The 26,648-nt window shown below is 23.7% G+C and overlaps 3 protein-coding genes across 10 annotated transcripts; 2 read left to right on the forward strand and 1 right to left on the reverse strand.

Annotated features, from left to right (window-relative positions):
• The first annotated feature begins 203 nt into the window (after positions 1 to 203).
• LOC122510730 (uncharacterized protein KIAA1841) lies at positions 204 to 8,869 on the forward strand. Of its 2 annotated transcripts, none has more exons than XM_043625581.1 (10): positions 204 to 825; positions 932 to 1,272; positions 1,369 to 1,757; positions 1,947 to 2,327; positions 4,399 to 4,665; positions 4,812 to 5,106; positions 5,277 to 5,505; positions 7,994 to 8,252; positions 8,315 to 8,514; positions 8,628 to 8,869. In XM_043625581.1, exons 1-10 carry the CDS (start codon positions 792 to 794, stop codon positions 8,738 to 8,740), a joined length of 2,508 nt encoding a protein of 835 aa, XP_043481516.1. In that variant the 5' UTR covers positions 204 to 791; the 3' UTR covers positions 8,741 to 8,869. The 2 variants fall into 2 exon arrangements, with proteins under 2 accessions (XP_043481516.1, XP_043481517.1); XM_043625582.1 differs by having other exon boundaries at positions 8,368 to 8,514.
• A 1,598-nt stretch (positions 8,870 to 10,467) lies between these two features.
• On the reverse strand, positions 10,468 to 14,536 carry LOC122510706 (60S ribosomal protein L6). Of its 2 annotated transcripts, none has more exons than XM_043625538.1 (4): positions 14,398 to 14,536; positions 13,647 to 13,838; positions 11,261 to 11,534; positions 10,468 to 10,860 (listed from the first exon to the last, which is right to left on the reverse strand). In XM_043625538.1, exons 2-4 carry the CDS (start codon positions 13,836 to 13,838, stop codon positions 10,514 to 10,516), a joined length of 813 nt encoding a protein of 270 aa, XP_043481473.1. In that variant the 5' UTR covers positions 14,398 to 14,536; the 3' UTR covers positions 10,468 to 10,513. The 2 variants fall into 2 exon arrangements, with proteins under 2 accessions (XP_043481473.1, XP_043481474.1); XM_043625539.1 differs by having other exon boundaries at positions 14,302 to 14,417.
• A 130-nt stretch (positions 14,537 to 14,666) lies between these two features.
• LOC122510704 (two pore calcium channel protein 1-like) lies at positions 14,667 to 25,638 on the forward strand. 6 transcript variants are annotated; one of them, XM_043625536.1, is made up of 12 exons: positions 14,667 to 14,805; positions 16,331 to 16,518; positions 16,799 to 16,963; positions 18,779 to 18,904; positions 19,628 to 19,935; positions 21,568 to 21,848; positions 22,407 to 22,625; positions 22,865 to 22,984; positions 24,289 to 24,628; positions 24,740 to 25,041; positions 25,119 to 25,225; positions 25,306 to 25,638. In XM_043625536.1, the coding sequence occupies exons 2-12, from the start codon at positions 16,381 to 16,383 to the stop codon at positions 25,546 to 25,548; spliced, it is 2,349 nt and encodes a 782-aa protein (XP_043481471.1). In that variant the 5' UTR covers positions 14,667 to 14,805; positions 16,331 to 16,380; the 3' UTR covers positions 25,549 to 25,638. The 6 variants fall into 6 exon arrangements, with proteins under 6 accessions (XP_043481471.1, XP_043481465.1, XP_043481466.1 ...); XM_043625530.1 differs by having other exon boundaries at positions 14,693 to 15,445; positions 16,298 to 16,518; XM_043625531.1 differs by having other exon boundaries at positions 14,693 to 15,445.
• The last annotated feature ends 1,010 nt before the right edge of the window (positions 25,639 to 26,648 follow it).

The raw sequence follows: 26,648 nt of genomic DNA on the forward strand, positions 1-26,648 counted from the left end.
AAATAAACGAAAATTTAAATCCAGTGTTACCAACAGAAGATAGTTTTTTTTCTCTTTTTAATTGGGTGAAAGTAATTTAACAACAACAATTATTTCCACCAATGACAGTTAAGAATTAATTAAATTGTTTCATTTTGATTTTTAGGTTAGGTTAGATTCGAAAATTAAAAATATTTAATTTAAATTGTATATATCTCTTTCAATTTAATGAATTTAATTAAACTTTTCTCAATAGTTTAAATTAAATTTTGAAATTAGTTTTATTTACATAGTTTTATCTGTCTATTTAAATCAGATTTAATGGAAATAGTTTTAATTATTAATAAATAGATCTGGTGATAATAAACAATATTTTCAATGTTTACACACCGGAATTATTTTCAAAGTTTTCAAAGTTTTCAAAGAAAAAGAAGAATTCTTCCCCGAAGAAAAAATCGTTAATAATTGTAACTTTTTCTCGGTACTATTTAAGTTTTTTGTTCAAGGTCCAGTGTTTGATCTATATCCTACGCCTTGGATACCAAAGAAGTATTTCATAGCCTATCTTTTAAGTCTGTCAAATCATTTTCAAAATTTACCCTTTTCTATTACTTTTACAAAAATAAATAATGCTAAATTTCTACCGAGTGTAAATAACGATTTTTTTTGCAATATTTTAAGAACAAGTAATTGTATTTTTCAATGCAAGTAAATGTACAATTTTCTACTATTGATAAAATGGATAAAATGCAATAAAATGTCAAAAAGTCTATTTACTGTTCAGTCATTTTTATAAGAAAAAAAACTTTACAATGTATTCGAGTATAGTCAAAGAAACAGAAACAGGTGAGTTAATATCGAAAAGTATTTTTATTGAATAAATAAATAAATAAATAATGTCAATATTTTCTTTTGTCTTTAAATCAAATTTTACAAAATATTTTCTCTTTAGGAATTCCTCAATTATCAAATATACAAAAGACTTTAAACAAAAACTTACCTGAAAGACTTCAATCTTCTCAAGATGAAAAATATCCGGAAATATCGATGAAAACGTTTCTTGATTTTATGAGAACAGCCTATCAAGTAAATAATTGTTTTGATTTAAATTCACTGCTTAGTGAAAAAAGTGAAATCGATTGGAATGCTCTAGTGAAAACTGATTTGGACGTAATAACCGAAGAAACATCACCTGAGGAACAAATTACAAAAAATGATTCCCCAGAATGTGAAAATTCACAAATTTCAAAAGAAGAAATCGAATCGAAAACTTCTCCAAAATGTGAAAATCAAGTAAGTGGAAAACTGGCATTTGTAAATTCTAAATCTCATTCTTTCGATAGTAAACAAAAATTTTCTTCAAAGATAAAAACGAAATTAATTTTCTAGAATGAAGCTTCTTGTGATATACAAACAAATTCGATTGCGAATAAAACAACAAGTGAAGCAAAAGAACTGCAGCAGGAAATCGAAGAGAAAAAATTACGAAACGATGGAATGAAACTAAGAAAAAAATCCTGCGAAACTGTTGAATTTAAAGAAACATTTTTATCGAAATCGATGAAAAAAAAATTAAGCGAAGTTCTTCACGAAGGTTTTTTGGACTCTGTGCTGCCTTACATGGTGCCAAAATCTGCCTCTCAACCAGCTATTAAAAAATCCTCTGCAACAAATCACAATACAAAGAAAACTCTCTCCGCCAATAATTTGGAATCAAAAGCATCGACTTCAATTTTTAAGGACAAAGACAAGAGTCTTCTAGACAAAAAGATTAGCGAGTATAAAATATTTCCTTTATAATAAAATCAGAATTTAAAAATTAAATTCTTTCAATTTCCATTTTGACAAATTAAAAATAAATTTAATTACAATTTTTTATTTTCAAAAATTAAAAAAAAATAAAAAAAAGTAAAAATCTGAATAAATATGGGATCAGTTTTTAATAATCAGTTTTTTAATAATTTCAGTACCGAGATCGAAATTCACGTGTGTGATGAGGCAAAAAACGTGAAGAGAGATTTCCGTTGTCCGCAAAAATTATTAATTCAAAAAATGTGCTATTTCGCTGACGTGACTGCCGGGCAAAAATTAGAAGAAATGGACATATCGGTCCACTGTGATATTGTAATTTTCGATTGGCTAATGAGATGGGTAAAAAAGGATTTAATCAAAAAATCCGAATGGCCAATTCTCGAGCCGAATAACGTCATTCCCATAATGGTATCGGCTTCTTTTCTCCAAATGGATCCATTGACGGAAACTTGTCTTAATTACAGTTTTCACAATATGTCCGAAGTATTAAAGACTTCGACAGTCATGACTTGTTTAAATGACAATCTTCTCACTAGGTTTGTTTACAAATTTTACTATAATAATAAAAAAAAGTAACGCGCTCTGCAACAAGAATTTTGTTTACGGTTCTTTCATGTTTAGTAAACATTTTATTTACTTTTCTTATTACAATAATAAGTTAATAAAATAATTATTAACTAATTATGCAAATTAAATCAATTTTTCTTTAATTTCCAAATAATAATCTCAATTTTGGAATCATTTCAGATACAAAATTTAAAAAAAGGAATTATTAACTAATTAATTATTATTAATTAATGTTTTCAAAAACTTTGATAAAATTTTTCATAGAAATTCAATTATTTTAAATACAATTTAAATAAAATTTCTCAAATATGTAATTCAAATATTTTTAAAAAATTTGATAAAATTCTGAACAAGATTTCAATTATTTCTATAATTTCTAAAATTTTTCACAAAAATTCAATTATTTTAACAAATAATATAGAATTTTTCGCGCAGGAATTCAATTCTTTCCAATACAATTTATTGAAATTAAATTTCTATAAAGAATTTAATTATTTTCAATTTTTTTGATAAAAAATTCTTCAACAAAATTCAATCTTTGCAAGAATTCAATTAGTTCCATAAATAATAAAATTCTTCGTAGGATTTCAAATATTTTTAGTACAATTTTAATCAAATTTCTCAAAAAATTCGATTATTTTTAAAGAATTTGTTAAAAATACTTCGAAAACATTCTATTATTTAAAATTTTTTTTTGATAAAATTCTTTACAAAAATTCCATGTTTAGAAATAATCAATCACTCTATAAATTACTTATCTTTGAATTTAAATAATTTAATTCTTTTTTGAAAGAATTTAATTATTTTCATGTAAATAATAAAAATCTTCATAGAATTTCAATTATAAAACTTGCAATTACATTAAATTCACTAATAATTAAAAAAAAAAATTATTCTCAAAAATTTTAATAAAGTTCTTAGAAACAAGTGAAAAAAATTGAATTATATTCATAATTAATATCATTCTTTGCAGAAATTTAAATATTTTAAAGAATTTTAATAAAATTATTTGCAAAAATTTTATTATTATGAAAAATATCAATAAATTTCTTTCTTAGAAAAAAATTTAATTCAATACTTTCAGAACATTTAACTCTTTTCCTAAATAATAAAATTCTTCACAGAAATTCAATTATTTTGAAAAATTTTGATAAAATTTTTTAGAAAAATTCACATATTTTTAATAGAATTTTAATAAAATTCTTACCAAGATTTCAATTATTTTCATAATTAAAATTAATTTCTCGAAAAAATTTAATTATTTAGGAAAAAATGAAATAAAATTTCTCGAAAGAATTCAATTATTTAAAAACAATGTTAATTATAACATTCTTCGCAGAAATTCAATTTGTATTTTCAAAAAAAATTTTGATAAAACTCTTTATAGAAATTAAAATATTTTGGAAAAATTAATTATTAAATTAATCATTGCGTGAAAATTCAATTTATAATTTTTAATATTATTTTAATGAAATTTATCGCAAGAATTAACTTATTTTTAAAGATTTTAATTAATTTTTTCGCAAAAAAATAAATTATTTTAAAAAATTTTGATAAATTTCTTTATAAGAATTAAATTATTTACAGATTCAAAATTATAAACGAAATAATTAAGTAATAATATAAAAGAAATATTTTTAATTAAATACAATTTGGTTTAATTAATTTTTGGTATCTTTTAATCTTCAAATCATTAAATTAGAATTTCATTAGTTTTAAAATTCAAAACATTAAAAAGAAAGATTATCAAATCATTAAATTAGAATTTCATTAATTTTAAAATTCAAAACATTAAAAAGAAAAATTGTCAAAAAAATTAGGAAACAAAAAGAAGTAACTTTAAACTGCGAACGGATTTCCGGAATACAACGATTATTAATATAGATATTTTAATTTAATACAATAATAAGTTAATAATACAATTATTAACTTTGTTAATTATTATTGTCTACCTGAAATGAAAAACAATCTTCAGAGTATTTCACAAATTATTTCGGCCTAAAATCCAAAATTTAATTCGAAATTATTCTCTCCCCGCAGATTAGCCAATTTATTCAGCAACTCGGATCTCGAGATGATAAAAGACAAGAAAGATAAGATACAAAGTCGTTTATTTTGCAAATTGATTATATCCTTGGGAGAAGTCACACCCGATAATAAGCGAGGACACTTTAGTTCATTGGCCACATTATTCAAATGTGGAAAATGTGGCAAAAACATAGTGAGATCAATTTCCGATTTTGTTCCCTGTATTCCAAGTGCAATGCTACTTGACAGTAGAGGAAATCTACATAGCAAACACACCAGGTATATAGAAATCGAAAAACAAAAATTTACACAATTTAAATTGTAAATAAAATAATTTAAATTAAATAAAATAGTTTAAATTAATAATTAGATTCAAAAGAAAATCTAATCGAACATTCGAAAATTTCAAAATTCCAATTTTCAAGGGATCCCTCTTGGAATTTAAATGATTACATTACATTGCTTCGAAATGAATTGAAATCATGGAGAAAAGTCTATTGGCGATTGTGGGGCGATTGTCATTTTATATCGTGTCAACAATGTGAAAATTATTTTCCAATTAATCAAATGGATTGGTGCTCCTATCATCCGGAAGTGCCACAATTTTTTGTACTTGAACAACAAAGAGCTTCGCCATTTCCACTTGGTAGATATCCGTGTTGCAGTCAAAGGGCCTATAGATTTGAAGCGTTACCCAACAAAGAGGGCTGCAAATTTCGGGTATGACTTTAAATCCATAGAAATTTATATTTATCAATTTCAATATAAAACTAAATTTTATTTATAGAAATTAATTTAGCCACAAATTAAATTTTTCATTCCTTAGAGTGTAAGGAAAAATAATTCAATTTATTGAATTAATTAATAATGAAGAAAACATTTAATTACAGGAGCATATACCGCACTTGAAATCGGAGCAAGATGAAGGCACTTTGAACGTTTTTGCAAATCATCGGGACATAATAGTTATAGAGCCACCGCAATTATTTTTTCCTGAAAAAATCACAAGACTCGCAGCGCGAGATTCTTCGATTCCAGCGGGAAAATTGTCGTGTAAAGAAATCATGTGGTGGGAAGGAATCGAACTGGTGCCTCCTCGACAGAAACTAGGATTACTTGGTAAGAGAACCAAAAATAATAGTAAATAAAAATAGGCTTCGCACTCGATAATTAATTTTTAAAAAGGAGCTTCAAGACTGAAGAAAGTAGTAACAAAATGGAACTACAGAAAAATTAAATTTGACAAAAAAAAACTTGTTTAAGACGATTCACAAAAATCCCAAAAATTTGATTCTGTATTTTACTTTTTTTGTACTTTTCATAAAAACATTAATATTTTTTCTTATCCTGATGCTAATAACTTTAAATCTAAATTTTTGCAAAAAATTCAATTAAAATCAATTAAAAATTCAATTCAATTATTTTCTAAATTTTAATTTAAAATTCTTCAAAAATACAATTATGTGTAAAAATAATTTTCAATTGTAAAAGAATATAAAATTCTTTAAAATATAAAATTTATTCCAATTGAATTTGACAAAACTTCCAAATAATTTGAAATTTAATTTAATCTTTTTAAATTATTCACGGGAATTCAACTATCTTTCAAAAAAAATCTTAATTACAATTTTTCAAAACTAATTTCTTTTTATAATTCCAAAATTAAATCACATTCTAAACTTGAATAATTTTTGTAAAATAAATATTTAAATAATTATTTCTCTTTCCACAGAAATTCAAATATTTCCAGAAATTACAACTGTAATTCTTCTCAAATTCAATTATTCTTTATTAGTTAAAATGTTTACATAAAATTATTCAAAACTTTATAATTTTGCAGTAAAATAATAAATTAATAATTTTTCAAAATAAAAATTAAAATATTAAAATTAAAAAAACATATTATTACCTACAGTTTTACAATGAAAGTTTTCAAAGATTCCAATTTAAATTTTTTTAAAAATTTTATTATTTCTAAAAATTTATACTATAACGCTTCTAATATTCAATTATTATCTAACATTTTAACTACAATTCTTTTTGTAAATCAATTCGTATTAGAAAGTTTTAAGAAGATTGCAATTATTTAAATACAAAAATAAATGATTCATTGAATAATTGAATATTTTTTTTAAATTAAATTTATTGTTATAAAGAATGTTATCAAAATTTTTAAAAGTAATTGAATTCTTTCGAAGAATTTTAATAAAATTTTTAAGAATTGAATTTTTTGAATAATTCATTTAAAATTGTATTAAAAATAATTGAAAATCTACGATGAGTTTTATTATTTATGAAAATAATTGAATTCTTCAGAAGAATTTTATTGTAATTATGAAAACAATTGAATACTTGCGAAGAATTTTATTAAATTTCTGAAAATAATTGATTTTTTTTCGAAATATCTTGTGAAAAATTTAATTACTTTTTTCAAAATAATTGAATTTCTTCATTAAATATTATTAAAACTTTTTAAAATAATTTGATTTCCTGCAAAGAATTTGTTTATTTATAAAAAGAATTTAATTTTTTCGATGAATTTTATTAAAATTCTATCGAAAATAATTGAATACCTGCAAAAATTTTATTATTCATGAAAATAGTTGAATTTTTGCACAGAATTTTATTAAAGTTTTTGAAAATAATTGAATTCTTTTGAGAAAATTTAATATTTATAAAATTAATTGAATTTTTGTAAAGAATATTATTCACTTTTTTTTAATAATTGACTATTGTCGAAATATTTAATTATTTGAGAAAATAATTGAATTCTTGCCAAGGAATTTATTTTATTTTATTGAAAATAATTTCATTCTTTGAAGAAAAATAAAATTTTTTTCACTAATTTTATTAAAATTTTTAAAAATAATTTAATTCTTTTGTGGAATTTCATTAACATTATATTGAAAATAATTAAATTCCTGTAAAGAATTGAATTATTTATGAAAATAATTTCATTTCTGTAAAGAATTGTATTATTTATGAAAATAATTAAATTTCTACAAAGAATTTTATAAATTTGTTTTAAATAATTGAATTTTCGTGAAAAACTTTATTGTTTGTGAAAAATTTTTTTTAAATAATTGAATTTTTGCGAAAAATGTTACTATTTATATGAAAATAATTGAATTTTATCAAAATTTGCTTTAAATCATTAAGATCTTTTAGGAAATTTTATTAAAATAGTAGATATTAAAAATAAGTGATCTCGAAAAATTTTTGAAAATAATTAAATCGTTTCAAAGAGTTTTATTAAAATTTGTTCAATTTTGTTTCTATGAATTTTATTAAAATTTCTGAGAATAATTGTTTTATTCCCAATTATTAGTGAATTTAAAGTAATGCAAGTTTTGAAAAATAAGAAAATTGTGTCCCAAATGAAAAATAGTAGGGGAGAATGGGGAGTTATGAAGCTCAAAATCCAAATAGTAGCAAATTATAAAAAAATAAATAGTACATAATAGGCAAAGCTTGCAAATAAATTTGACGTTTTCTCAAGGGACCTAAAAAGCGAAAATTATAGTTTATGATTATAACAGCGTTAATTATTGATTAAATATTCCAAAGTCATTTCAATTTTCATCTATAAATTCAATTTTCTTTTAAGGAAAAATTTGGAGCGGTTCGGGATTTCGCAAACCTTGCGCGCCACTCGAGAAGACAATGAGTAGTAAAGCGCGACAATTGTCACAAACAACAGACGCTTCGTCACCAATTTCATCCGAAACAGAAAGTGATGACGACAATTTAACAAGTGGTTGCAAGTACAGCAGTTTCGATGACGACACACTAAGCAGCGAGGAATCGAATGTTTTACCATCGCTCAAATCGAGCCGACACAAAATAAAACCCCGTCCTGGCAAAAGGTAAGTCTTTCGAAAAATTTCCCAACAAAAAAATAAAAAAAAAATACTCATAAATATCACAGAAGCGATGGTGGTGGGTCTTGGAGTGCAAATTTACTAACTAGATACAATCAAGACAATCAGAGGGATTTCGAAGAGAAAGCCGCAGCACAAATGATAACAATGCTAACAAAGAGAATATTATTTCAAAATGGTTTAATGGCAAAAACGTATCAGCATGGAAAATTGCATGGATACTATTGGAATATTTACGCGCCCATAGGTAATTAGTATTGACACTTTTCACTCAATTAAACATTGAAAAATTCACTTTATATAAAAAAGAATATTAAAAAGAAAATCCTATCTTAAAAAAAAATATTTCCTCCCTATTAGGCGGGACCTACGTGAAATTGGAAGCAGACTTCCTCGAGCAAATACAAGCGTCAAAATCGAAAAATTCATCGCAAGTCAAGGGCACAAGAAACAAATCCGCGAAAACAAACTAGTTACCAATTTCCTTTGTTAAATTTTACATAAATAATACGTTAGATTGTTAAAAAAGTATTTAAAGAAACTGTTGCACAATTTTGTTAAATATTTGAACATTTTCGTTAATAAAATTATTCAATATTGAATTAAATTAATTCATTCATTAATTTGCCAAGAGATTTTAAATCCATTTCCCTCAAATTTATCAAGTAAACTAAAAATTAGAAACTTATTTTCGTCTAGAAAAATTATTCAATATTGAATTAAACTTTCAAACTTGTCAAATGAATTTTAAGTTCATTATTCAGGGTTTCTAAAAATTTCTCCTTATAAAATTCCATGATATCCAGGTGATAAATGATAAAATTTCCATTACACATTAGAACAAAATTTTTGTCAGTTAAATCAGGTAAATGTCATGAAACAAATTTTTTGTTAGGGAAATTAAGAAAATTGAGCCTTTTTCGACTTTTCTTTAAAATATTACAACAAAATACAACAATTTTTAGTAAAAAAAAACAACTTATTTTGATTTTTATAATGCAAAAAATAACTACAAACAAATCTTTCAAAAATTGTTTTTCAATAGTTAAAATTTTGTAAAATTTAATTGAAAATAATTAATTTATTTCAAGTATTTTGTTACAATTTGTGAAAATCAACTTTTGAAGAATTTTAATTGTAAATTTTTGAAAGTAACTGAATTATCAAAAATTTTAATAAAAAATCTTTAAAGGTAAATTTAAAAATGAAAATAAGCTTCTAATTTTTTAAAATTCAATATTTTTAATATTTCCAAAAATAATAACATTTTAGAATTATTTTTAAAATTTTGAAGAAAACAATAATGTTAAAAATTTTTAATTAAAATTCATCAAAAAATTTGTTTTTTTAAATTCTACAAAAATTCTTTTAAGAAATACAATTCTTTTCAAAAAATTAAAAAATATTAATTAATAAAATATTTTTAAAAACTAATTATTAGAATGTTTTTGCAATAATTTTTTAAGATTCAAAATTTACTTTTTGGACTTATAAAAATTTTTCAGAAATCATATTCCTGTTTATAATTAAAATTCTTCAAAAGTTTGATCATTTTTATTTACTTTTTAAATTATTTTTAAAAGATTAAAATATTTTGTTTAGAAATTTTTCAAAATTGAAAAACTGTTATTGTTAAAAAATTATTTTAAAATATTTTGAAAAAATTAACTGTAAGAATTTCTTTATTATAATTTTTTGAAAATATACCTTAATAATTTAAAAAAAAACTTAAGTCACAATTATTATAAAAAAATTGAGTTTATGTATTTTAAATAATTGAATTCTAGAAGAACTTTTGGAAAATTATTTAAATTAATTGATTCAGAGATGAAGTTTAGTTGAAAATTGTAGAAAATAATTGAATTCAGGAAGAGTTATAATATTGTAATTTTTAGAAATTATTAAAATTCATAAATTTTACTCATTTTCTGTAAACATTAATATTTTCGTGAAAAGAATTTTGCTAGGCAAAGTAATTTTAATGTCAGTAAATTGTCAGGGAAATTGATAAATTGAAACTTGTGACCACCCTGAGTAATAAAGGAGCGCGAATTTCAATCACACGGGTTTACAACAAAAACTAAAAAAATTCCATGATTTCCAAGTTTTCATGACTTATAGAAACCCTGATTATTTTAAATTCATTACCTAAAATTTTATCAGAGATTTAAAAAAAATTTTCAAAAACATACCACTAGAGTTGAGTTTTAAAAAATTTATTTTCGAATTCTGTCAACATTTCTGAATTAGAACTTCATTCTGTGAGGATACTGACTGCTGCGTAAACCGAACATTGCGGACAAATAGGTAAAAAGCATTTTCTTATCTGTATGTTTCTTAATTGCAGCGATAACTTGTTTATCAACAAGTTTCTGATCTTGCTTTCTTTGATCATTTGGTTTATATTCCTCCTTCTTTTTACTGAAAATGTCGCCCTCCTCTTTCTTCGCACGCTTCTCGCGTTTCCTCTTGAAATACTCATCATTCAGAGTATCGGGAACTTTCACATCGGACATGTCGATTCTTGTCGATGTTGCGATCACGTAGTTCTGACTTGTTCTTCTCAATGGGCAAGCGTTGATCAGGAAAGGTCCTGAAAACAAAACAAAAAACGAAAATGAATTTTACAAAAAAATGTTTATTTAAATTAGGAAAATGAATTTTAATTATTATTTTCATTTTCTTAGTGAAGGATTTGTGAATTTTTATTCAAATGCAACTTCCAATTGTCTAAATTGTGGGAAATTGAATTCTTCACTTTTCCATTGCGACAAATTTAAAATTTATTTTTTATTTCTAAAAATACGAAATTATGACTTTTTTAAAATTAAGCAAGAATCTAACGTAGTCAAAACGAAAGTTTTGACTACGTTAGATTCTTGCTTAATTTTAAAAAAGTACATTTAGGACGATTGTAAAAATTAATTTGGTAAATAAAGACTTATTGTTGATTGAGACGAGAAAAAGAGGGAATAATTGAAGGCGTGACTTACCAGTAACCAAAAGAAGTCCGCTCTTCAGTTGTTTCAAGAAAACGACTCGCTTTCCCTTATGAGGACCAGCTACAAGAATGCAAATCGTTCCGGGTTTAAGGGATGGTCTGAGGTAACGATCATGATCCCTGAAGCATTTTTTAGCGTGGTGAACCGAAACTGGATCTGAAGTAGGATAACTTGCTCTCCTCTTCTTCAACAGAACGACACGTGTTCCTCCATTCTTATCTCCGCCAATTTTCTTCTCGACGGTGGTTGGCTTTTTGGGTTTAACCTACAAAAGAGAAAATACCATTTATTTTCACTAATCGAGACCGTTTTCTCATTTTTTCCCAAAATTTGAAATTTCGCCGTAAGATTTAGAAATTCACTGTCTTTAAAAGTAAAGAAATTAAAATATGTACCTTTTGTCAAATTAATACTTTTAATGTGTCAACTTTGCAATTTTCTATAAATTTATTACTCTGAAAGTAGGTAATATTAATATGAACTTTTAAAAAGAATTTTTCTTTTCAAATATTTTCAATTTTAAAATTAATGTATTGAAAATCATCAAATTGTTGCAAAAAATTTTATCAAAAAATTTAATATCTAATAATAGAATTCCTTCGAAGAATTTTATTATTTAGGAAAACAATTACAAAAACAAAAAAAAATTATAATTACAAAAGTCCAAACAAGCACACAATTAATCGTGTTTGTTAATAGGTGATTGAAATTCAACATTTAATTATTGAATTTTATTAAAATTTTAGAAAATAATTCAATTCATTTGAAAAATTTTATAACAAATTAAAAAAAATTGAATTTTTTGTTCTAAAGAATTTCTTTGAATTTTTTTTTAAATAATGGAGTTTCTTTAAAAATTTTAATTAAAAATCTTTAAAATAATTGAATTTTATGAACAATTTCTTTCAAGTTTATAAAATAATCGTATTTATTAATAATTGAAATTAAACATTTAATTATTAACATTTTATTATTAAAATTTTTTTGAATATAATTGAATTTTTGATAATATATATAAATAATATATATATATAAATATAATTGAACTATTCAAAGAATTTATTAAAATTTAAGAAAATATTTCAATTTTTTCTCGAAAAATGTTATTAAAAATTAAATTCTTTCATGAAATGTTATTAAAATTGTCTTAAAAATAATTGGATTTTTGAAAAGCATTTTACTATTTATAAATATAATTGAATTTTTTCGAAGAATTTATAAAAATTTTAGAAAATAATTGAATGTTTTCTCGAAAAATGATATTAAACATTTTTAAAAATTGTATTCTTTCATAAAATGTTATCAAAATTGTCTGAAAAATAATTGAATTTTTGCAAAGAATTTTACTATTTATAAACGTAATTGAATAATTTATAAAAATTTTAGAAAATAATTGAATTTTTTCGAAGAATTTATCAAAATTTGAGAAAATAATTGAATTTTTTCGAAGAATTTATAAAAATAATTAAATTCTTTTAAAATATTTTATAACAAATTAATTAAAAAAATTGAATTTTTTCGTGAAATTTTTTAGAAAATAATTGAATTCTTTTGAAAAATTTTATAACGAATTAAGAATTTATAACAAATTAAGAAAAAAATTAAATTTTTTTGTGAAATTTTTTTGAAAATAAACGAATTCTTTTGAAAAATTTTATAACAAATTAAGAAAAAATTGAATTCTTTCGTGAAATATTTTCGAAAATAATTGAATTGTTTCGAAGGATTTTATTAAAATTTTATTTAAAAATAATTGAATTTTTTCAAAAAATCTTACTATTTATAAAAAATAATTTGAATTCATACAAAGAAAACAATTATTTACGAAAATAATTGAATTCTTGACCAAGTTGAAGTCCACAACGTTGATCAACGAAAAAAATTGTTTACTTAGTAAATTAATTAAAAATGTGCAGCAATATTGACACAAAAATATTTAGAAAAAAAGATTGATGTTTATATTTTGATAATCATTATTTTACAATTAAATATTAAATTAAAAATAATATTTGAAAGTATTAAATAAATTTTTTTCGTTGATAAACGTTGTGGACTTCAACTTCGTAATTCTTGCGAAGAATTTTATTTAAACGTTTGGAATTAATAAACAGGAATAATGAATTAGTAAATTATTTAATAATTAAATTATTAACTTTACAAAAGGTATTTTTAATTCGCTACTGTTAAATACGTTATTTTACAAGTTTCTATAACATTCTGTAAAAAGCTGTAAAACTACAGAATTTTTTTTACAGTGTTAAACATAAAAAAGAAACAAAGAGGACAAGAATAATAATAATAATAATAATAATAATAATTTAATAAATAAATAAAAGTAAGTACCTAATAATTAATCAGCCCTAAAATTTCTACTTACGGTTTTTGGTGTTTTCTTCTCCAAAAACTTGTATATCGCCTTCTTGTGGAACATTTTAGTTCTACTGAAGCGATAAACTCCATTTCCCAAATCGTAATTCCTAGGCCTGCCGGGTTTCTTTTTATCTCCCGGTTTAGCAGGAGTGGCTGCCGGGGCAGCTTTTGCTCCAGGTTTAACTTTCGTGTCAGCCATCTGTAACGAAAAACCATTTTCTTTTATCAAAAAAGGAAAAAATATCCCACTCCAAATTTAAACAAAGAAAAGTGAAAAATTATCACACGCGGGTTTCAATTAAATTACACTATTTATTCAATTCTATCAAAATTATAAAAAAAAACGAAAAAAAATCCAGTTTAACAGTTTGCAATTAACCTCCAAACACAATTCGACCGTAGAGGTTATGTTTAGTAAACGTTTCCACTGTGTCGCAAATTTTTGACAAAAATTTCCCGAAAATTACACACTAACGAGAAAAATAACTTCAAAACACAACACTACGTTGCAAAAATGTTAATTATAACAAAAAATTAGTGTGTAAAACTGTACAAAATGTCAATGCATTGCATTTTTGACATGCTCCACAACAAGTTCGATATCTCCGCGAGAACATTATTTATTCACAAAATATTACGTGTAAATAATAATTGAACCTTACACTATTTGTTTTTCACTGTTTTTAATAATCCAAAATTAATAAATATCGAGGATTAAATGGATAACTTTAAAATATTTACAAAGAACATTCACTTACCACAAATCACACGATCAAAAGAACTTTTCCCTGGCGATGTTTTCGGGAACTAAAAAAATCGTTCGACGTAGTGCGTATGCGCGTTTGTTTTACAACTACGCGGGAATTATTCAAATTTAAAACTGTTCTTGAAATAATTTTTAATTAACAATAGGAAGATAACTTATTATTTTTTTCTAGAAAAAAATTTTTTTTTGTGAATCTGATTTGACGCTGTATAATTTTTCCGTGACCTTGAAGTTAGTGCGTGTAATTCTAATTCCATCTAGTTTGAATCAGTTTTAGTTTTGATTATTTAACATTTTTTTATTAATGTTTGTTTACGTTCAGAATGTTGACTGATGTCTATGAAGGAAATTGAGAAATAACCGAATTGTTGCAGATATTTCAGACTATTAGGGCAAAAAGGTAAAATATTTTGTTTCAAATTGACAAATTTCTATACTTTTTTCGGTTTGTATAGTATTTTTTTCGATAAATCGTTTTTGTGGTGATCAATAACAAAAATTTAATTAATAGAGACGAGCAATAAGTATAATTAACTAATTAACGGGAAAGCAGGAATCAGGAATTAGTATCGAATTTTGAGGTTAGAAGGTGGAGGGGGAAATTCAAGTGATCAGCTGATTTTGACGGAGGGAGAACACTGGAGAAGGCAATGCTGTCATTTGTTTCGCAGACACATTGAAAGATTATTTAAATATGCGTGATACGTGGAATATAATGTGTACAGTTATAATGCATGCACACATTATGTTCAAAGTGTAATCAAAGAAATCCGAAGAATATAAGTCTGATACAACAATCAACGATACAAAACCACTGGTATAGTCAATCATCACACAATAATTAGTCTTCGCGGTAGGAGTTGGTAGGAGTTTTTGAATGCGTGGGAGTATTTAGCGAAACTCGAAGGCTACGCGATTTTCAATTAGACATCGTAGTTCATTAAAACAAATGAACAACAATATTTTTAATTCCGCTGACAATTACCAGCGTTTCAACGAGAACGTTAATCCAAATTACGATCAGGATGGTTCCAGTCCTAGTGAGTTTTATCATTTTTTCTCAAAAAAAAAAAAATAAATAAGTATTTTTAAAAATTTTCTTTCTATATAGAAAAATTTTTTTTATCCCGCATGATGCTGAAAAATTTAGTTACTATAGAAATTTTAAGTTTTTAGAGGAAAAATCGATGTATTTCACAAATAAAATAAATACCTGTAAATAATGATTTTTCACTAAGTAAAATAGAATTTAAGGTGGAGGTAGTATAGGTAAACTTTAATTAAACTAATTTAATTAGTGTATGGCAGGTAACAAATGATTAATTTTTGCCAGTTTTGGTTATCGTACAAAAATACCTTATCTATTGACGTCATTGAAATATTATTAACACGCGAATTTCACGTTTTCAGCGTAAAATAGTGTTATATTGACAAATTTCTCCCGCTCACATTTAATAATAAATCATTTATTATCTTCAACACGCTTATTTAATTTATTTTCACGATTTTCACAAACTAATATACAAACATAAGTTTACATTCCTCTGCAATATCGCAATTAGACACTAATTTCTTCGCAACTATCGGCTTTCATTTTCTTATAAAAAAAAAAAAATTCTATCTTGACTGTAAAAAATTTTATCGGGTAATGAACTTTGAAAATTTACTCAAACTTTATGGTTTCAAATAAAAAATGATTTGAAAATGTTTCCAAATTTTTTATCGAAAAAAGAAAGATTCGAATCTGCTTAAACTAATTTTTTTCTCTCCACCTATTTTTCATTATCTCATGACTAAAAAATCTTTTTTTCGGGGCGCTGATGACTATTTGGTTGCGGTTGCACTTGCACATCCTCTTTCATTTGCCTATGCCTTCCTTTCATTGTTTTTAGAATATGGATCAATGTTGTCCTTCCATTCTTCAGACAATCAAACGAGAATATCACCGCGAGGTAATAATGAAACGCCGAATGAAATGGGCCATAGAATTGGAATGGATAGATTAGGAGGTGAGACTTTGACCGAAAGTGCTGCACTTGCTAGACAAGTCATGACCATGGATACGGAAATTTACTGGGAAATGAACTATCACGAAGCTGCAATTTTTTTAGAAGTAAGTCAATTGATTTATTAATTTAAAAATTTTTATAATCATTGCTATGAGAGTTGATTGAACTTGTTGACTTCTTTAGAGAGATTTTGTGAATGAAAACAATTGTTTCGCAAAAGAAAGAAATGAATTATTCTTTTTTATTTTGTTTATTTTATTTTAATAATGAAAAGTTCATAATTATTTACAAAGTAATCTTGTAATTTTTTTTTTGTGAAATTAAATGTGATTCGCTCCGAAAAAAGGCATTTAAGAAATGTTTATTGTATTTTCTTTTTTGCAGGAAGGCAGGAACAACGAAAAATTTGATTCCCATCCAAGACATCCGGAGGATTTACCAGCGTATTTATTGGTTCATAATAATTGGTACTATGGCCTTGATTTGTTAACGTCGTTGCTTTTACTAGCCTTAGCGTTTGTTGAAGAGCCAGCAGTTCCACTTTTTAGGGTATTTATCTTCCATTATTATTATTATTATTATTATTATTATTATTATTATTATTATTATTATTATTATTATTATTATTATTATTATTATTATTATTTTGTGAATTAAAAAAATTTATATTTTCAAGAATAAACATCAATTTTTGAATGATTACAGATTCAAAATTTAAAGAATTTTAAAGAATTAAAAAATTTTCATAAATAATAAAATTCTTTAAAGGAATTCAATTATTTTGAATACAATTTTAATAAAATTTCTCAAAAGAATACAATTATTTTTAAAAATATTATTTAAATTCAAAATTATTTTCAACAATTCAATTATTATTATAAATTGTAAAATTCTTGTCAAGAATTCAATTATTTTTGTAAATAATAAAATTCGTCTGAGAAATTCAATTATTTTCAATACAATTTTAATTAAATTTCTATAGGAATAAATTCAATTATATTCAAGATAATTTTAATAAAATTTCTCTAACATTTTCAATTATTTTTAAAAATTGTCATAAAACTTTTCTAAAAAAATTCAATAATGTTCTCAAAAGTTTTTAATCAAAATTCTTTGTAAATTTCAATTATTTTCAAAATTTTCCATTAAAATTACTTTAAAAAATTACATTATTTTTACGAACTTTAATGAAATTCTTTAAAAAGAAACCGTAATTATTTACAAAAACTCTAATAAATTTAACGTTTTAGGAGCAAATTTTATGATAGAATTCTTTTCTTATGGAAATATTTTCAAAATGACTCATAACACCCAAAAAAAAAAAGAAAACTTTGTGAATCATAGAGTCATTCAAAAATATTTTTAACAATTCTTTCTAATCACAAATTCCTTGTTTTATTTTTCTCGATTTTGTATTTTTTTTCTACATCTTTATCAGAAAGCTAACAAATATAACTTTTGAAAACTTTATGCAAATTAAAAAAGAATAAAAATATTTTTCTTTTCTTACAAATAGAAGTACTTTTGTCATTATTTGCATTTTCTTTTTTTTAGTTATCGACAAACAAACACAATGTTCGAATAATTTTTGCAAAGGAAAAATAATTTTTGTTGTTCAAAATAAATTACTTTCCTAAATATTTACAATTTCTGTTTTAGTTACGAACTAAAATTTCGAGTATTTTCTTCAAATTAGACAAAAGGGAAAAAAATATTTTTTTTCTTTAATTATTTGCAAAAAGAGCAAAGATTTTGTTTGTTGATAACTTAAAAAAAATTGCAAATAATAAAAATAGTAATTTATTTAGCAGAATAAAAATTATTCGTTCTTTTTTTAATTTGCAAAAAGAGGAAAAAGTATTCAAGATTATGTTTGTCGATAACTAAAAAAGAATGCAAATAATTAGAAAAGTTAGTTCATTTTTGTAAAAAAAAAAATAATTATGGTCTACAAAATAAATTTTGACAAAAAGGGGAAAAAGGATTCAAAAATTATGTTTGTCGACAACTAAAAAAAATGCAAATATTTAGAAAAGTACTTCATTTTGTAAAAGAAAAATAATTTTCGGTCTAGAAAATAAATTGCTTTTCTAATTATTTGCATTTTTTAGTTATTGACAAACAAAAACAAATTTTTGAATACTTTTTGCCCTTTTCCGAAATCAAAGAAAGGAAAAACAATTTTTTTACTTTAAAATAAATTACTTTTCAAATTGTTTGCATTTTTTTAGTTATCGACAAACAAAACCTTTGAATACTCTTTGCCTCTTTGCCCTTTTCGCTAACAAAAAAAAAAAAAGAAAAACAATTTTTTTCCCCCTAAAATAAATTACTTTTCCATTTATTTACATTTTCTATTTTCAGTTACCTGTCTGGGCACACGGAACAATAGAGCTTTTCGCCTTAATGACAATCGGAGTAGAATTAGCGTTAAAATTAAGATGGATCGGATGGGGAATGATGTTAAAACATAAACGAACAATGTTGAAGGTAAGAAAAAAAAAATTGGAAAATAATGATCTTTGAGATTAGAAAGCTAAAGATGAGAAAAAAATAGTAAATAGATGAGATTTTTTAAGTGAAAGCTGAGGGTAAGAAAAAAAATTGAAAACAAATAATGATTTCTGAGAGAAAAGAAGACTTTAAAAAAGATAAAAGACTGTAGAGGAAACTTTTGATTTTTTTGATTCTAATTGATTTAAATTGGCAAATTTCGGAAATAACTTATTATGCAATATTGATCGGAGGTGTGCTGTCTACTTAGAGTGGGTTATATCCTCACCGGAATAATCCGGTGGAGATTAAGTCTGTTATTACGTGTGTTAAGAGCCATTGAACCACTTAGGCCGATAACGAGTGGGTGCATATATTTAATTATTATTACTGCCGAACAAAGATAGAAAACTTAAGTATGCAAATTGCAAGTGCAAATTTCTATGGGATTACATTTCCGGTTTTTACTGGTTTATTCTCATTATCGTTGTGGATGAAAAAAACATTTTTAATACTGCTTATATTAAAATGTTTTTTTTTTATTGTTTTTATTATTGAGAATTAAAGTCTTGGGGGGTAAGAGGTAAAAAAGCAAAAAAGGTAAAAAGATAAAAAGGTGAAAAAATAGGTAAAAAGTAAACTCTTTGAGATAATTTAAGGAATTTTAATTTACAGAATATTTAAAAGTTTCTATAAATATTTTTCTGTTTTTGTTTCTAGTGTATCACGTTGGCTATTATGTTTGTGGAGGCATTGACAATTTTGGTGAGGCAGTCATCGCATTTTCGAGTGACACGAGCATTGCGGCCAATTTTTCTGGTTGACACTAAATATTGCGGGGGAGTTCGACGATTTATTAGACAGATTTTATTCACTTTGCCACCAATTTTGGATATGTTGGGACTCCTTTTCTTTTTTATGACAACCTACATGGTACTAGGTTATTATATGTTTAGAGAAATGAATTCTCATTTTGCAACCCTCGAAGACAGTTTTGTCAGTCTTTTCGTATTACTAACTACGGCAAAGTAAGTTTTATTTTTATTTAATGGATTTTTCAATTATTCATGCCCATTATTTTTATTTATTTTATTAATTATTAATTTACATTTGATATTATTTTACTAAAAATTTTTCAAATAATTGGCTTCCTGTAGAGAATTTGATTATTCTTTTGAAAAGAAAAATTGAATTATTGCGAAGAATGTAATTGAATTTTTTCGATGAATTTTATTAAAATTGTATAAAAGTAATTAAATAAGGAAGTTTATATTAAAGTGTATGAAAATAATTAAATTCTTTCGAGAAGATTATTTAAAATTTCAATGAAAATTGAATTCATGCGAATAATTTTATTATTTATGAAAATAATTAATTATTTCAAAGAATTTTATTATGTTTGGAAACAATTGAATTCTCGGCAAGAAATTTATTTTATTTTATTTATGAAAAACAATTTAATTGTCTCGAAGAAAATTAAAATTCTTGCGAGGTATTTAGTTTAAATTGTATTCGAAATAATTGAATTCTTATATAGAATTATAAAAATAATTGAAAATAATTGATTTATTTTGAAGAATTTTATTTATTTATTTACTTAATATGTTTAATTTTTTTTAAATTTATTAAAATTTCATGAAAATAAGTGAATTTTTTCAATAAATTTCATTAAAAATTTAATTAAGTAGGTACATCAATAATTATTCTTGTTTATTATTTTCAAAAATTTTAATAAAATTTTTTTCGCAAGGGTTCCATTATTCTCATAAATAATAAAATTCTTTGGAAGAATTCAATTATTTTCATAAGTAATAAAATTCTTCGCAGGAATTCAATTATTTTCAATAGAATTTTAATAAAATTTATAGAACAGATTTAATTGTTTTTAAAAATTGTAATAAAATTTTTCTAAAAAATCCAATTCTCAGAAGTTTTGATAAAATTCTTCATAAAATCCGATTAACTACTTTCAAAATTTTCAATAATATTTTTTAAAAAAACTCCATTATTTTCAAAAAATTTTATAAAATTCTTCGCAAGAATTAAAAATTACTTTAATAATTAACAAAATTCTTCGCAGGAATTCAATTATTTAAAAGAATGTTAATAAAATTCTTCGCAAAAGTTAAATTATTTTCATAATTAAACAAATTCTTCGCAAGAATTCAATTATTTTTTATAAATAATCAAATTCTTTGCAGGAAATTAATTATTTTTAAATATTTTAATAATATTCAATGAAGAAATTCAAATATTTCAATAAGATTCTATAAAAAAAGTTCAATTATTTTAAAAAAATTTTGGTAAAATTCTTCGCAAGATTTTAATTATTTTCAATACAATTTAAATAAAATTTCTCTTAAGAACTCAATTATTTTCAAAAATTTCGATAAAATCCTACAAAGGAATTCAATTATTTTCAAATTTTTTTATAAATACTTCGCAATAATTCAATGATTTTTAATTCCTACATTAATTTTAAAATCAAAAACATTCAAAATGAAAAATTATTTAAAAAGTTAGGAAACAAAGAAGTAAACAAAAATTAACTTTAAATTGCGAACAGATTACCGGAATACAGAGATTATTAATTATAGATTTTTGATAAATTTTTCTTTGTTTCACGTTCATAATTGTGAAATAATTTTTTTTTTTTGCAGCTTTCCTGACGTAATGATGGAGTCATATTCGAAAAATAAATTGTACGCAATTTACTTTGTGTCGTATCTTTGTACGATGTTGTACGTCATGATGAATCTCATGCTAGCCGTGGTTAATGAAACGTTCACTGCTGCACAAAGGGATAAATTTAAAAAATTGTTCCTCCACAAGCGAAAGGCCTGTCAGCATGCGTTTAAACTTTTGGTTTCCAAGCAGAATCCAGACAGAATGAATTTCCGACAATTCGAGGGTTTGATGCGATATTACGCTCCGAAGAAATGTTGGTTCTATTTTTGCAGATAGAGAAAAAAAATTAAGAAACTGAAATTATCAACTTTTTCGTCGACGCAGAAAGAGAAGAATTTTTTTTAAGACCAAGAAGCTAATTCTTCATAAAGAGAACTTAATTATTATTTCCCTTGCATTCTAAACAAATCAAGAAAATCACTTGGGGGAAGATAATAATTACTGGAAAATTGAACCATTTTTGTTTATAATTTCGTCGACGTAAACGTTGGTAACTTGAAATAGTTTCATGAAGAATTGAAATTTCATTTAGAAATAGTTAATTAAAATTAAATATGATTTAGAGAAATTAATTTTCTATTAATTAGGAGTATTTAACTTTTAATGCTAATTAAGCTAAATTAATTATTGTATTAATTTTTTCAGTTAAATGAATTACTGTATTAATTTTTTTTAAGTTAAATGAATTACTGTATTACATTTTTTTATGTTAAATTTATTACCTGAAATTACTAGTCGATTAGTTCATGATTGTTTTAAATAAGCCTAGTAATTGTTTTAAAATTAATCTTGGAAATTAATTTTTTTTCAGCATTCAAAGACGTGATGTTGATGTTTAAATTGATGAACACTTCGGGCGTTGGTTACCTTAGTATTGAGGAATTTTTCTCTGTGTACGATGTGACAGTCCTCTCCTGGGAACCTCAATATTCAAGCACTCCTTGGTATCATACAGCGTGGAAACCTTTACAGTTTCTCTGCAAAGGGGCAAATCTAGCCATTTCGTGGAAGTATTTTGATACCTTAATTTGTAAGCAACAATTTTAAATTGACTAATTTTTTTAATTTACTATTCCATATAAATAATTAATTTATGATTACTCCTCATTGTTTTTTTATTCATTTATTCATTAATTCGTTTATTATTATTTAAAGTTTAATTATTAAAGTTTATTTAACGTGTAATTTGGAAAATGATCGGGTTTGATGTTGTAAACTTTAGTTCTATATTTTTAATTAAAATATAATTTAATTTAATTCAATTTACAGATACAGCTATCGTTGGTAATGGCATTGCAATGGTGGGCCGTTTATTAGAAATATCAGGAGATCGAATCGATTCTGCTCATAGATTCTCTGCCTATTGGGATACGTTACTCTTTGGTGGCAGTGAGTAAACTATTTATTTTAATGGTACAGTAGAACCTCGTTTAATTAAACTTTCTTCTATAATTAAATTATTTTAAATAATTTTCCGAAAGTTTTTCGAGAATTCAATTATTTAAATATAAAAATCATAATTTAATTTGTAAATTTAATTTAACATTCTCAAAAATAAAAATAGTTACTTATAAATTGTTGTAGAAAAACTCATTTTTATTTATGCAAAAGAAATATTATTATTTTCAGAAATTTCATATCACTTTTGTTCTAATTTGTTTTTAACTTTTTATACTAATTCTGATTTAAAGAATAAATTTTGTGTTACAATTTTTGCAAGAAAATTAGGAAATTATTATATTTTTTATAATTTTTTTTTTTTTTTTTTTTTAATTTTAACAGTTAACATTTTTGTTAAAAAAAAAATATTAAATTTTTGTAAATTTTATAGTCTTGAATCACAAATAATTAAATTGTTTCAACAAATTTTATTGCAAATTTAAAAATAATTAAATTCTTTCTAGGAATTTAATTACAGTTGTATTAAAAATAGTATTGAATTCCTACGTAGAATTTTATTAAAATATTTAAAAATAATTGAAAATAATTAAATTTATACACAAAATTTTATAAAAGTTTTTGAAAATAATTGCATTCTTACGAAGAATTTTTTTAATATTATGAAAATAATTTATTTCTTGCAAAAAATGTTATTAACATTTTTTAAATAATTAAATTCCTGCGAAAAATTTCGTTAATTATAAAAATAATTTCATTCTTGCGAAGAATTTTATTGAATTTATGAAAATAAGTGATTTTTTTCGAAGCATGTTACGAAAATTGAATTTTAAATAATTGAATTTTTGCGAAAAATTTAAAGTAATTGAATCCTATCGAAGAATTTTATTAAAATTTTTAAAAATAATTGAATTTCATTTATATTTTATTAAAAATAATTAAATTCCTACGAAGAATTTTATTATTTATGAAAGAATTGAATTCCTGAGAAGAATTTTATTACTTATGAAAATAATTGATTTTTTTGTGAAGAATTTTATTAACATTTTTATTTTAATAATTGAATTTCTGTGAAAAATATTATTTGTGAAAATAATTGAATTCTTGCGAAGAATTTTATAAAATTTCTTTTAAATAATTGATTTTTCGAAAAATTTTATGAAAATTGTATTTTAAATAATTGAATTTCTACCATGAATTTTATACTAAAATTTTTCATTTAATTTTCTGCTTTCCAAATAAATTTTTGGTTTCTTTACCAAATGTTAATTGATTCATATTATTTTTCTTTGTAGTTTTTGCGGCTGAAGCTCTTATCAAAGTGTTGGGTCTTGGTGTGAGAAGATATTTGAGTTCTGGATGGAATTTATTTGATTTGGGAGCATCGATTATGATTTTAGTTGCGGCAGTGATTCTCACATTATTTCCAACAGCAACATTCTTCGTCGTTTTTCGACCGTTGAGAACACTGCGACTTTTCAAAATTAAAAAACGCTATCGAGATGTTTTTGGAACATTGGTTATTTTAACGCCGTTGATGTGCTCCGCCGCAATTGTCATGCTCATTTTGTACTATTTCTTTGCAATCATCGGGATGGAATTGTTCGCCAATTATGACATGAGAAATTGTTGCAAGTGGGTCTTAATCTTGAATATTTAGTTTTTGGTGAAAATTACAAAATTATTTCTTATAATTATTATTGTCAGTAGCTTTTATTAATTAATTGAAATTAATTTTCTGTTTAGAAACACAACGGTGGAAGACTTTTACAAATATTCGGCGAACGAGACAACGAGTTTGGGATATTATTATCTCAACACATTTGACAATTTAGTGGCGAGCGGAATGACTTTATTTGAATTGACAGTTGTTAATAATTGGTTTATATTCATGAATGCTTACGCACATATTGTGGGTAATTACACGAGAGCGTATTTCATGATTTTCTACTTAATCACAATGATTGTGCTGACAATTGTGGTATCGAGTTTCCTCGAAGCTTTCCGATTCCGAATTCAATACAAGAGTCAAACATCCAAACGAGATGGTAAAAAATATTTTCCTCTGTTAATTTTCTTTAATTTATAATTTTGCTTATTTAATTTGAATCGTTTTCTTTTGCAGAGGAGAAAATGTTACACGACAAAGTTGAATTAAAATGGGAGGAATTGCAAGTGATTGTACAGGATTTACAACTCTTGGAGCAACTTCGATCTTCGCTGATAAGTGCCGTATGTCGCAATTATTATTATCGATCAAAAATTTATTTTTTTATTCCGAAAATTATAAATAATAACTATTTTCCTTTCAGGGAACAATGGCATTTATTGGATCTCGGCCTAGAACACGTGAAATTCTCCAAACAAGAATGTACACGAACGAAATATATGAATGGCTGGCGGAGGTAAAATTGGCAGAGAGTCACGATGCATCGCGAACTGTAAGTAGTTACGAGGAAATTGGCGAAAGTAGCAGGAATATTGATCCTGAACAATTAATATTAAACGGTTTAAGCAATACTCAACAAAGAAATTCGAGTAACATGCCTTTATAATTTAATTCAAAACTAGTTGATTAGTTTTAACAAGTTTTTTTTATTTTTTTTTCACGTTATTTTTTGAAAAAAGATTTTAATCTTTTCTATCCGTAGAAAAAAATTTTTTTTTTCCATGAATTTTGGAATTTTTATAGTACATTTTTAGTACAAAGTAATTTTTTTTTTAGGAGTAAAAAAGGAACTTTTAAAGTTTTTAAAGTATTTTAGCTGCAATATTTGATGGCTTTAAAGTATATTGTTATTAATTTATAATTTATTGCATTTTAATTTTTATCAGATTTTTTTTCATCATTTTCCATTTAATTTATCGTTGCAAAAATGAAATCTCTGTTTTACAAAGATTTTCCATTTCCTCTCATCAGAAACATATCAAATTTATTGCATGTTATGAAAAAAAATACATTTTAGTGTTAAATGATTTCTATTTTTTTATAATAAAAATTTTATCTATTATTTATAGTTTGTAAATAACGTAGAAATAATTAGTGGAAAACAAGTGTTGTTTTAAATGGCTTATTTTGTAAAATTGAAGTTTATTTTATTTCTTATCTAATTTCTTTTACGAATTGATAGTTTTCGAGTTTACTTACAAGTTGTGTGATATTTGTACTAAAGTTGGAAAAATGATTAAAAAAAAGAGTTTTTGTTAAATGGCGCCAAAGGCATTCAATTAGTAGATTAGATTAATAGTTTTCTTAATCATTCCATAATTAGTGTTTGTTTCTTTTATACAAAATAGAGGATTCGCACTCATCTACTAAAAAATCTACTATTTACTACTTTTTTTATGATTTCCTAGTATTTGGATACTTTTTTAGATTTGTGACACTAAAAATTAATTTTTTCTTTTATTTTTTGAGAATTTGCACTATTTTAAATCCGCAAATAGTTAGCATAAAAAAAATTACTCTCAAAAATTGTAATAAAATCACAAGAATTTAATTATTTTCAAAAATGATAAAATTCTTTGCTGAAATTAAATTATTTTTAATATCTACTATTTTAATTAAATTTATCAAAAAAATTCAATCACTTTAAAACAATTTTAATAGAATCATAGCAAAAGTTCAATTATTTTCATAATTAATAAAATTTTC

The sequence above is a fragment of the Leptopilina heterotoma genome, unplaced genomic scaffold (genome assembly GCF_015476425.1).
Source record: "Leptopilina heterotoma isolate Lh14 unplaced genomic scaffold, ASM1547642v1 Lhet_73, whole genome shotgun sequence".
Taxonomy (NCBI): Eukaryota; Metazoa; Arthropoda; class Insecta; order Hymenoptera; family Figitidae; genus Leptopilina; species Leptopilina heterotoma.

Coding starts and splice junctions, on each gene's coding strand:
- LOC122510730 (XM_043625581.1), top strand. CDS start 792: ATGTATTCGAGTATAGTCAAAGAAACAGAAACAG. Junction 4,666..4,811: donor CTACATAGCAAACACACCAG/GTATATAGAAAT, acceptor CCAATTTTCAAG/GGATCCCTCTTGGAATTTAA. Junction 8,515..8,627: donor GAATATTTACGCGCCCATAG/GTAATTAGTATT, acceptor CCTCCCTATTAG/GCGGGACCTACGTGAAATTG.
- LOC122510706 (XM_043625538.1), bottom strand. CDS start 13,838: ATGGCTGACACGAAAGTTAAACCTGGAGCAAAAGCTGCCCCGGCAGCC. Junction 11,535..13,646: donor AGAAGAAAACACCAAAAACC/GTAAGTAGAAAT, acceptor TCTCTTTTGTAG/GTTAAACCCAAAAAGCCAAC. Junction 10,861..11,260: donor CGGACTTCTTTTGGTTACTG/GTAAGTCACGCC, acceptor TTTTGTTTTCAG/GACCTTTCCTGATCAACGCT.
- LOC122510704 (XM_043625530.1), top strand. CDS start 15,355: ATGAACAACAATATTTTTAATTCCGCTGACAATTACCAGCGTTTCAAC. Junction 15,446..16,297: donor TCAGGATGGTTCCAGTCCTA/GTGAGTTTTATC, acceptor CATTGTTTTTAG/AATATGGATCAATGTTGTCC. Junction 25,042..25,118: donor TCAAACATCCAAACGAGATG/GTAAAAAATATT, acceptor TTTCTTTTGCAG/AGGAGAAAATGTTACACGAC.